The following is an 11,176-nucleotide window of genomic DNA, read 5'->3' as shown; positions in this document are numbered from 1 at the left end:
AAATTCATAAGACTAAATGAAGCATCCTTTATCAGCCGCAGTTCCAAAATGATTACTTTTTAAAGCCCTTACGTGACCAATGTGTATTTTCCCTCTAAATGAAACAATTACAGGTGTATGGATTAACTTGTTTTATAAAATAAAATGTAAAATATAAGATTTTATATTGTAAACAAAGTCAAATATCTCCCATTGGCTGCTCTAGTCAAAGTGCAGCAAAACTCAGAGATACAGATTTAAATGTTTCACTTTTAGGAAAAAGGACTGGGACTATTGTCAGCAAATAAAATAAAATATTTCTGTAATTCCTTTTTTTTTATCCAGTCTTTGAAAACTGCAGAATTTTATTCCTCAGATTTTTAGACTTCAGGGATCTTATAGTAAAAAGCAATTACAGAGTTTCACAGCACAAATTTACAATAAACTAACAATATTCTAATTTAAAATGCAAACCACATCTGTAGGTTTGTGGGATTATAATCAAGCAATTTTCTCCAACTGTTGAAATAAGGTGCTGATCTATTAACAGTGGGAGTCATTTTGCATAGGAAGATGTTTAGTTCACTCACCAGTTCTCTCTTTTCTACCTCAAACCAGCGGGAAATTCCTGGCAGAGGGTGTGTGAGGATCAGAGTCGTTCTTTCTATCCAGAGACTCTGAAAAATAAAACAAAACACAAACTAATATAAATTGACTGAATCTATAACCTCCCTGCACAAGTTATGCCTTAAACTTTTTCTTTTTTTGTGAAGAATCAACAACAAGTGGGACACAATCAAGAAATAGAATAAAATTTATTGGGTAAATATTTTAAACTTTTTAAACAAATAAAAAAACAAAAAAAATTGGGTATGCAAAATAATTTAGCCTCCTTCAGTTAATACTTTGTACAGCCACTTTTTGCTATGATTACAGCTGCAACTCATTGTAGCTGTAATCATATGTCTCTATCAGTTTTGCAGATTGAGAAAGTGACATTTTTGTCTATTGCTCCACAGCTGAGGCTCAGTGATGTTGGATGGAGAGCGTTTGTGAACAGCAGTTTTCCTTCTTTCCACAGATTCTTGATTAGATTCTGGTCTGGACTTTGACTTGACCATTCTAACACCTGGATATGTTTATCTGTGAAACCAGTCAATTGTAGATTTGGCTTTATGAATTGGATCATTGTCTTGTTGGAAGATAAATCTCCATCCCAGTCTCAGGTATTTTGCAGACTCCCAACAAATTTTCTTCCAGAAAGGTCTTGTATTTGGCTCCATCCCTCTTTCCATCAATTTTAACCATCTCCTTCCTGTCCCTGCTGAAGAAAAGCAGGCCCAAACCATGATGCAGCCACCACCATGTTTGACAGTGGGGCTGGTGTGTTCAGGATGGGGAGTTTTGTTGCTTTTACGCCAAACAAATGTTTTGCATTGTTGCAAAAAAGTTCGATTTTAGTTTAATTGAGCACCTTCTTCCACCTGTTTGGCATGCCTAATCCACTTTTTATGGATGTCTTCAAGAAACAACTTTCTTCCATAATGTCTAGATTTGTTCTGTGGACAAGTGATTGTTGTCTGGACAGAGTTTCCCACCTCAGCGGAAGATCTCTCATCTCTTTGTTTGAGCTGAAAGTTCAGAGGGGCGGCAGGTCTCTGTAGATTCACAGTGGTCTGATTCTCAATATTATCACCTGCACAGTGCTCCTTGTGATGTTTAAAGCTCAGGAAATCTTTTTGCGTCCAAATCCAGCTTAAAGGTTTTCCACAACAGTGTCTCTGACACTGTTGTGGAAAACTGTTATGGCATGTTTAACTTGGAAGTCTTTTAGGTTAACATTGGATCATTTAGAGATATATATTTTGTTTGAAAAATTAGTTTACATAAAAAAATAGTAGTATTTGCATACAATATTCAAAAGATGAACTTTGTTTTTACAGAGCAGTATATGTGTAATAAAGTCGTATGAGTTAAACTCCTTGGTGTTTACCTTAAACTCGTTTTCTCTGTCTTTGGGTCCTTTGTGGAACGGACGGTCATAACGAAATCGGCGAACGTTGTTCACTCGATAAAAGCTCTTGATACGGTCTGGAACTCTGTCCATCTGAAGGACAGTGACGCTTTCTGGAAACGGTGTTACAGCGTAAATCTGGAGGTCTGAGCCCAGAAGGTCAAAGATCTAATCAGACATGTGGAGTTCAGACCCAGTTCTCGTTAATATTATTTAATATATATGTGAAGATGCTGCAGCATTATGGCTGAAGGATACACTGTGCATCACACTGCAGAATGGCCTCATCAGGTTGATTCGGGTGTTGCATTGCAATGGCTTGTGGGAATTCTCCCAGCATCCTTTGCTGGAAGGCTTCTAGCCTCTCATAGTCATGGCCACGACAGACAAACTCTTTGTTCTGGTGTGAAAGAGAAAGAAAATAAAAAAAACAAAGGTTCAATTGTGATGAGATATTTAATGGGAAATGCAAATTTTTCAATATAATGAACCTTTTCATGCTCGACTTGAATGAGCAATAAAATGGTTTGATTCTTCCAAACATTGGACTCACTCTGAGGAAGAAAGGAAACTTTCTGCCATAGAATCCCACCCTGAAGAACTCCGGCTCCAGACGCTGCTGCTCCATAATATTGTCATAATAAGCTGCTTCCATTTTCTGCAAACGCAGATCATAATGGAAACATCTTACAATAACCTCATTGAAAGAACTATAAAATTATAAATTAAATCGCAATCATATCATAATATTTTGATTATATATATATATATTACACTCAATATTGAAATAATTATGAAATAATTATTACTTAAATGCAAAAGAAATGTTAAAGTGTAATACTGTAACAATCATACTAAAACTTTACTATGTCTGCTGATCAAAACAAACTCTATACATACTTCTTAAGCATAGTATGTGTTATTGGATTAATGATGATCATGGTTTCTGATGGAGCTCACCCGTATCCAGCTGAGACTCTGGTAGTCATAGAGAGATTCATACTGGAAAGCCAGTTCTCTACAGAGAGGAATCCCATATTCCCAACACTAGAGATAAAAAAAAATCCACATAGATAAATATTTTATTTATATTTTTATCAAAAGCTGAATTTATTTCTGAAAAAATATGAACTAAAAATTAAATAATGGTTACATTTACATTACTTAACTTACTGTGTAAAATAAAAAAGCAGAAATATTTCAAATATATCACTTATCATAGCAATTAAACCTTGAATAAAACTGTTAGTTGCTTTTATTTAGGTATTTATCCTAACTTGTTCCTTAAAGAGGCAAAACACCAGTAACTAGAAAGCATTAATAGAACACAGAGCTCTACCAAGCAGCTCATCCCACAGAAATCCTTTGAAAATTCCAATAAACACCATATTCTGTGATTTATCATATATATTGTGGTTGCAGATTCTCCTCACCAGTCTGCCATCTATTAAACCTAACTTCACAGGACTTATACCTAAACCCAAATAATGGTGAAATAGAAGTCATGTCCCATGAGTCATAATATATGATGGGACCAGCTTGATGAATAGGCCTATTTCTAACGTGTTTACGGAGAGGTTGGGGAACTGGATTTCATTCAGCCACAGGTTTGTCTCTGTTGGCCAAATATCTTCAGTTATTTATTTCTACAGCTCTGGCGCCCCCTAGGGGAGGCTCACCTCACAATTGGAAAGTCTCAGTTCAATGGCAACATTTTAAAGAACCCTTAAAAAAATCCTAAACCTGGATTGCAATATGGATCAGGGGTTATTAATTGAGCATTTGCATCACCTCCAAGGCTGACGTGATAACATGACTGAGCTTTATATGCTGTCATCTTGAATAGGCTTGTCGATTTTTCGGACAGACTGCGTGTGAGAACAAACCTTTCCCTTGTTGAAATAGTGGATGACTTTGCGGCAGAGACCCTCCTTCCGGTGCCACTCAGTCTGAGCAGGATAATGCAGGAACTCTTTAACTGGTCGCTCGTCCCAGTGCAGCAGCTCCCAGTACAACAGCAGGGTGAATGCAGCCTCTGCAGCCGATCAGACAGTATTAGTAACACCTTCTTAACATTTTATTTCTGCATACATTGGTTTGATTTTTCATACCAGTGTAGTTCTCAGCCTGCAGATGCATGTCACACAGTTTGTGGATATAACGGATGTACATCTCCTCTTTGTTGATTTCTGACTTGTAGAAATTCTGCAGAATAAAAATAATCATTCCTTTTATTTTTAACAAAGTAATAACTAACTAGGCAAAATATGAGCTTTGCTTAATCTTACAAGAAGATTCACTGTGCAGCCAATCTTCTTGTTTTCTGTCTCATCTCCCTTCATACAGTCCCTGTTAAAAAAACAATAACATTTAAAGTTAACCCTTCTATTTTAGTAAATGTTTGGTTTCCCTTATATACTTTTAAAATGATCTGCACACCTATATAAAGGATGTAGATTTAAAGTACTTTTCACAGAGACTATATTGTATTTCACCTGTAGTCCAGCAGCCGCTCCATCAACCGTGTGACCGACGTAACAAATGAGATTCCTGTTTCTTTCCACGTCTCCTGCTCAATCTTCTCCAAAAGACTGAGAAGAAAACATGAACCAGTCAGAACAATGGGCAAAACAGAAGCTGTTACCATTTCAGGCTGGTGACAAATCTAAAGAGCAATCTGACATCCTTGAAAACTGAATTTCCATTTCTACATCTGCCTTTAAGAAACTGATTTTGATTTGAAATTGAATCTTAACTCAAACATAACCTCCATTAAGACTGAGCTTATGTGAAAAATATCACAAAATGTAAATATCATACAATTAGTAGTTTTCAATTTTCCTGAATAGACACATGAATTTCTGCAGTTTGTTTTTCTGATGTAATCTAAAAGTAAAGGACTCCATGGAAGAACAGGATCAGTAATTATTTGGAAATGAGGGAAAACCATTAATATTCAATGTTATTCAATGTTTTTAAACTCACAGGTTGGTGTTGGAAATTAAGTTTGGGTCATTTTGAAAAATAGATTTTTTTTTTATCATGATATGAAAGTGAACATATCATCATCTTATCATCAGGAAACTGAAATTAAATGTTAAGTGTAAAGCATACTAAGAATCTCAGTTTGCTTTTTTAAATATATATGTATCCACCATTAATACAGTAGATGACTTGTTATCCTTGATGGCAACATGAGGAAAATATCTTAAAGTAATCAACAAACTACTTTTTTTAGCCATAAACAGCTTTCTATAATGATTAAGGTTAAATCATATTTGATAGCTTTTGGAATAATATAATAAAACTGATACTCTTACAACAAAGATCACCAGAGCAGAAAAAGCTGCTGAGCTTCCTAGATGTTAGTACTGTATGTACAAATTATGGATTTTTCATCATCATCAGAAAACAACAACAACAAAAAACTGGATGAACCATCCATCCTCTCCAAAAGTTAGGGGAGTAGTGCTGCAGCTCTCAGGCAACATTTCCTTTGTTCCTCCTCACTGGAAAAACCTCTGAAAGTTTTCTCTTTCTGAACTAATATTCAAGCTAAAAACTCTGCTATTACTTTTTTCATCTGGTTTCATATCCATATTCCTGTATATGAAAATTACTATTTTAAGTTATGTAAAAAAAAAAAATAATCATGAACTGTTGAGGCATCAACTCCAACATCAGCTAGTACTAGGTACCAGGGAACACCTTTATCTGCAGATGGAGGCCTGTAACTTTCATCAGGGCCATTACAAAATATAAAACTGTTTGTGTTCAGATAAAAAGTATAATATGGGGAACATTAGAGAGAGCCAATCAAAGATTCACAGAAGCTAAATTGAATGGGATAGTTCTTCCTGACTGGTTGCAGCAGTGCATAAAGCAAATTTAAGTTTAAACCCTTACATTTCGAAAGGAGAAATGAGCTTACTCATCTAACAGGTTTTAAATGCCAAATCTGCTCAGGAAAAAACAGAAAACTAGATTTTTGCATCAAAGTAATTTTGATGCCAAGTTCTTTAATTGTTGCTGAAGGCTTCCCCTCACCAAACCTTTGTCTCTCCGTACGCTTTGGATGTCTGCTATCTTTTGACTCTGCAAGATGAATATAAATTTCCTACAATTGTCTTCCCTTCATTGGAATTGTTGATTGTTTCCAATCAGCAGAGATCACACAAGCATTAAAACTCAACATACAGACTTAGTCCACCACATGAAGACTTCTGTGTGTTTAGCACGTTTTGAGTTATAATCTTAACAGTAAGGATCTCTGTGTATGTGATAGGGTTACCTGGGATAAGGCCCAAACAGCTGGGTTCTAGTCCCGCAGCAAAGAGCAAAGCAAACAGCAGAGAGCAGAGTTACAGCAGAGTTACAGCAGAGGAATAGGGAGTTAGTTTCTTTTATCACAGAGAGAGACAGAATGGATGGGTTTAAAAAGTCAGCTGGTGGGAGTTAAGAGTAAAAAACAAACTCTGTTTTCCTTACAGCAACCCAAACAGCTCTCTGTAGTTCTCATCACCCTTTCCCTCTGACACCAAACTGTCCAACTTGTCGATCAGTTCAGCCTCCACCTGCACATTCAAAGGGAGGGAAACAAACTCCCTATGTATGGTTTTATAACAGAGTAGAACTCTTCTGTTTCTTGGATATGATCATGGGAAATGTGAGTCTGCACACATCTCTGTGTACCTGTTTGAAGTTTCCATTTTTGCGCTGCTCCCAGTCCATCATGTCGTGGAAGATCGGAATCATGATGTTTCTCACCTCCACCTGAGGGACCAGCGTCACTCCGAGGAACGGTCCGATCATACCGGGAATGAAGTGGATCTTATTCTCTCCTAAAATAAGCACAGGTGCATTAAAATTTGATTTTATAAGTTATCAATTCTACTAGTAAACATTTAAAGCAAAAACTCTGAAATCATTACATGATGTGATAAAAGCTGTGAGTAAATATCTAGCAGCTACTCAAAAAGATTGATAAATATTCAGGCTATAATAAAAACAATTCTCACCCAAATTCTGCCACATGTTGAAGAGTTCATAAGTCATCATTACCCTCATGTCACCATATCTGGAAATACAAAAAAATGAAGAAAACCAATTATTTCCTTATATATTTGATCAAATAATAATTACTTTACATTTTTAAAAAGTTTAGGACTACATTGCTCATTATTATAAGTGTTATTTTCCTTCCTAAAATTTAGCAACGATTATCCTCCTTCTGTTGTATTGAAATTTCTTTCACCAGTGTTAAATGTCGTGTATTTTTCATTAGTATTTGCATCTGGCGCAAATGTCACATGTCAGTCAATTCCTTTTACCGGTAGTTTAAATAAATATTATTTAAAGGTATAGAGGACGATCTTTTATTTCAGGCGTATATCTGTGGTGAGCTAAAGTTTCAGACAGTCATTGAAGCTCACCTTCCTCACCGAGGTTCTCTAAAATTGGCCGAGGGTCGTAAGATAAAAAGTGTCTAAGAAGTGTATGAAAAGAAAAGAAAGGCCTCAGAAGAGGCGTATATATCCCAGAATGCTTTGCACGGAGAGAGCTCTCCTCGCAAAGCATTATGGGATTTGCTGTCACCACCGTCGCTATAGGCTGTCGCCACCTGAGATGCTGCAGGCACCTCACAGTGGACCAACGGGGCAGTGATCATCTGTCTGAATGGTAAGTTAACTAAGTTCACTATTTAGTCCCCCCTCTATATATATTGAGGGATTTAGGGGTTACGTCGGAGGTTCTGACAGTAAGCTTGTATGAGCTATGAGAACAGCAACTTTTAAACAGAGTGTGCACGAGGAGAAATAGGCTTGTGCATGCTCTCACACGTGCATTTTTTTTTTTATTAGAAAATCCTTCACAATACCTTTGAAATTATCAAACAGGTGGAGATGTTCAAACTATATCTATTAACTGTCTTGTCTCCTTTTATATGGAGTATTAGAAACAAAGAGAATTTCAGATGTCAATCAAATCTGGAGGGAAATGATCCTTCCTGGAAAACAGGTTGATTTTTTCACATAAATAAAGTGTTTTAATGTGTTTGCAGTCTTTGAGGAGTAGGAGATAGGAGTAGCTTCTTGCAGCACATAGGAAAATCTGTAACTGTTGTAATATTTCAAATATTTCTAATATGTTTGTGTGAGTCTACTCACTTGTCTAAGATCTTCTTCCTCTTAGCAGGACTCAGGTTCTCCAGCTGTAAACTCGGCTGGTTGATGTAGAGAACGGCCAGACTGAAGTAGGAGTTCCACACCTGCTCATGCACACACAGAGGCATTGATGCACAGGCTTTATTTATGTCCTTAGATGGTGAGCTCTAGTAAGATCTACCCAAATAAATGTTTAAGGATGTTAAATGCAAAAAGATCATCAGAGTTTTGCAGATTTATCTCCCTTTGGCAAAATAGTCTTTTCCTCTTGTAAGTTTATTACAGATTAGAATTTTATAATATTCTGATTTTCATGTCTTTTTGCTGATTCATATTGTTCTCATGCTTTGAAAATTTCAGAGAAAATTCAACTACTTTTAAAAGCTGTTTCTTTATGATAAATTTATGATCGACCATACAGAAAAAACAGCAGAAAGTTAACTTTCAAGGCAAATCAAACATGTTATTCTCACTGTGTTATTGTAATCTGTACCTTGAAGTCAAAGTCTGTTTCAGCAAAGTTCTTGTGCAAAGCTGGAGCGAGCTGCTGAGCTGTGGTCAGGATGATGCTGAACAAAGAGAGCAAGGATGTGACTGGTGTTAGTGGCTGCTGTTCATTCCTTAGTCTAAAGTTTTTATCCATTTCAACACTGATGGATGTCTCGGCTGTCTCCCAGATTGTTTCTGTGTCTTACTTGCTGGTCAGCAGCCTCATGATGTTCCAGTCACGAGGAAAAATACTGAGCTTCATCAGGTTTCTGAAGACACACAAAATCTTCAACAAGAACTCCTGTGAGATGAGGAAAAAAAGAAGCTTTAGTGTCACCTATAATTTAGCATTTCTAAATGCTATTACCATGTAATTAAATATATTTGAACTTCAACAGGTTTGAGTCTCATATGTTATTACCAACGTGGTATTTAGGTTGTACCTTGAGCTCATCCTTGCTTTGAAAATTTTCCATCAAGCGTTGAAAGTGGATGTCGGTCATCTGGCGTAGAAGGGAAAGGAGGCAGGAAACGTACTCCCCCTGCCATAAAGGAAGAACGGGACAGACATGTGAGCCAATCATATCAGTCACAGGCATAAAAGGACCAATTGGGGGAAAAGATGAGAAGCTTGTTCCTAAACAACACACTACCGCCATAGGACAACATTCATTTCTGTGGAGGACAAAAAGTACCGGTATGTCTATTATGGTCAACTATTAAATTTACCTCTGATCTCCAAAACTAAGGGGAATTATTTATTACTGTATTTATTTGAGTCCTCAAAATAGTGTTGAATGTGTTTTGTTATTTTCCTACGATGTTGTGATTTATGGAGCTGACAAACTGGTTCCTTTTGTTATAAATATTTTTCTTCATGGCAACAAATAATGAAAACCTCCTATCCTGAACATGTCTTGATTAAAGATCTTTAAAAAGAACAAAAATGATTAGGGAACAAGGTAATTTGGGAAAAATGGATAAAAGCAAAGGAATGTAAATATGCATTTTCAACCTGATAATATTTTTTATCAGTAAACTGTTCTTAAATCCGTGTTTCATCTCCTTTCTTCTCCTCAGCGAAGCCCTTCTTTGTGTGTTACGTCCAGAATACTAATAAAATACATTGAGGTTTGTCTTGGAAACATAAAAAAGTGTTAATTGTTTAAGGGGTGCAAATAAGTCTCACTATAATAAAACAGGATGTAGGGGCACAAGAAACATTAAATGCTAATATTGAGGCATGCAGGCATTCCAGGCATGATTAAGAGGTTGGGGTCTAATAAGAACAGTAACGATGCATGGCAGTGATGACTGGATGGATTAGGACAGGGCAATATGAAATACTATTTTACTTTTTATTCTCTATACTCAAGATTAAAGCCTCAATGTATTAAACTTTGTCAAAAAGTAGCCTGTAACCTCCTGCACTATAGATCACTGTAAGAACTGAGGGGAACCATGTTTAATATTGCCCAGCCCTAAACAGAGAGGCAGCATGACCAGGGTGGAGGGTCAGATCAGGGAGGAGGGCGGTGAAGTAGTAGTCATATTGTTAGTTACTAACAGTGATCTCCGCGGTGCACTGCGGACAGCGTTGACCTCTTACCGCCTCCTGCGATTGGCTCTTGCTCATGATGGCCAGAAGTGTCTGCAGGAGGACGTCCAGCAGAGATTCCACCATCATCTCCACCTCTTCCTGCACCGACGTGTCCTGGAGGAACAACAGATGGGGAGCAAACGTGGAGTGAAGGAAACAGTTTGAAAAAAAATTTCTGAGAAATTTGAGTGAGGGGGTGATTATATATGAGGTGCATGCAAAGGAAAGAGGAAGACAGAAAAGGAAAGTTAATATGAGGAAGATAAAGTCAAATTATGAATCAAGGTTTGCTGTTGCTACCTTAATGCCATTTGGTAAATATCAAAAGAGATAAATAATATTGAAATTTTAATAAGATTTATGTGAAAACTCCTGCTTTCTCTAACATCTCACATTTACCCAATACTTCGCTTTTAGTTAAAAAAACAATACCTTTTGTCAGTGGGAAGAAGGATATAGACTTGTGCATAGTCTGTAGTTACAGACTGATTCATAAAACCGAATCTAAGTCAAAACCAACACCGCGTCTTTCAGAAAGCTCATGTTCTTAGTAGAAAGTTGGTTCAGCGATTCTCCCACTTTATCCTAATACCCTAAATAGATCCTGGAAGCAGGAATGTTAGTAGAAACAACAGTAACACCTTTGATGTTGCAACTATATGGACTGGCCAAGGGCTTTTGGAATAAACTGATTTTAATAAAAAAAAGCAGATATATTACCAGGTCTAAGAGAAGAATGAACATATGAAGTGTTTCACCAATTACTGTGGTGTTGTAGGTGCAGAAAAGTGACAAATGAAGTCTGGTTCTGAACAAGGTTTGTAGTTCTTAGGTTAAAGCAGGGGATAGAAATCAGATGCCCTATAATCACCTAAAGGACTTAGGTTTTAAAGAGAGTGAGGAACTACAGTAAATGCTTTCCTTTTATCT

General features: G+C 36.7%; 1 protein-coding gene across 5 annotated transcripts in view; it reads right to left on the bottom strand.

The window, feature by feature from the left end:
* dock3 (dedicator of cytokinesis 3) overlaps positions 1 to 11,176 on the bottom strand; it is a 220,096-nt gene that overhangs the window by 15,092 nt on the left and 193,828 nt on the right. For 4 of the 5 annotated variants that reach the window (XM_015388011.1, XM_015388012.1, XM_015388015.1 and 1 more), the window contains exons 26-43: positions 10,256 to 10,360; positions 9,090 to 9,188; positions 8,853 to 8,947; positions 8,651 to 8,726; positions 8,161 to 8,261; positions 7,012 to 7,070; positions 6,686 to 6,834; positions 6,482 to 6,567; positions 6,285 to 6,311; positions 4,489 to 4,584; positions 4,282 to 4,342; positions 4,105 to 4,198; positions 3,880 to 4,028; positions 2,954 to 3,040; positions 2,547 to 2,651; positions 2,252 to 2,393; positions 1,973 to 2,139; positions 570 to 656 (exon numbers count right to left, since the gene is read on the bottom strand). In XM_015388011.1, coding sequence (XP_015243497.1) covers positions 570 to 656; positions 1,973 to 2,139; positions 2,252 to 2,393; positions 2,547 to 2,651; positions 2,954 to 3,040; positions 3,880 to 4,028; positions 4,105 to 4,198; positions 4,282 to 4,342; positions 4,489 to 4,584; positions 6,285 to 6,311; positions 6,482 to 6,567; positions 6,686 to 6,834; positions 7,012 to 7,070; positions 8,161 to 8,261; positions 8,651 to 8,726; positions 8,853 to 8,947; positions 9,090 to 9,188; positions 10,256 to 10,360 — 1,785 coding nt within the window. The remainder of the gene's footprint in view (positions 1 to 569; positions 657 to 1,972; positions 2,140 to 2,251; positions 2,394 to 2,546; positions 2,652 to 2,953; positions 3,041 to 3,879; positions 4,029 to 4,104; positions 4,199 to 4,281; positions 4,343 to 4,488; positions 4,585 to 6,284; positions 6,312 to 6,481; positions 6,568 to 6,685; positions 6,835 to 7,011; positions 7,071 to 8,160; positions 8,262 to 8,650; positions 8,727 to 8,852; positions 8,948 to 9,089; positions 9,189 to 10,255; positions 10,361 to 11,176) is intronic. The other variant, XM_015388013.1, reaches the window with a different exon arrangement.

This window comes from Cyprinodon variegatus, unplaced genomic scaffold (genome assembly GCF_000732505.1).
Source record: "Cyprinodon variegatus isolate N-32 unplaced genomic scaffold, C_variegatus-1.0 Scaffold411, whole genome shotgun sequence".
Classification (NCBI taxonomy): Eukaryota; Metazoa; Chordata; class Actinopteri; order Cyprinodontiformes; family Cyprinodontidae; genus Cyprinodon; species Cyprinodon variegatus.
Note: the sequence above shows the minus strand (reverse complement) of the source record. Positions and strands in the feature narration are given on the sequence as shown.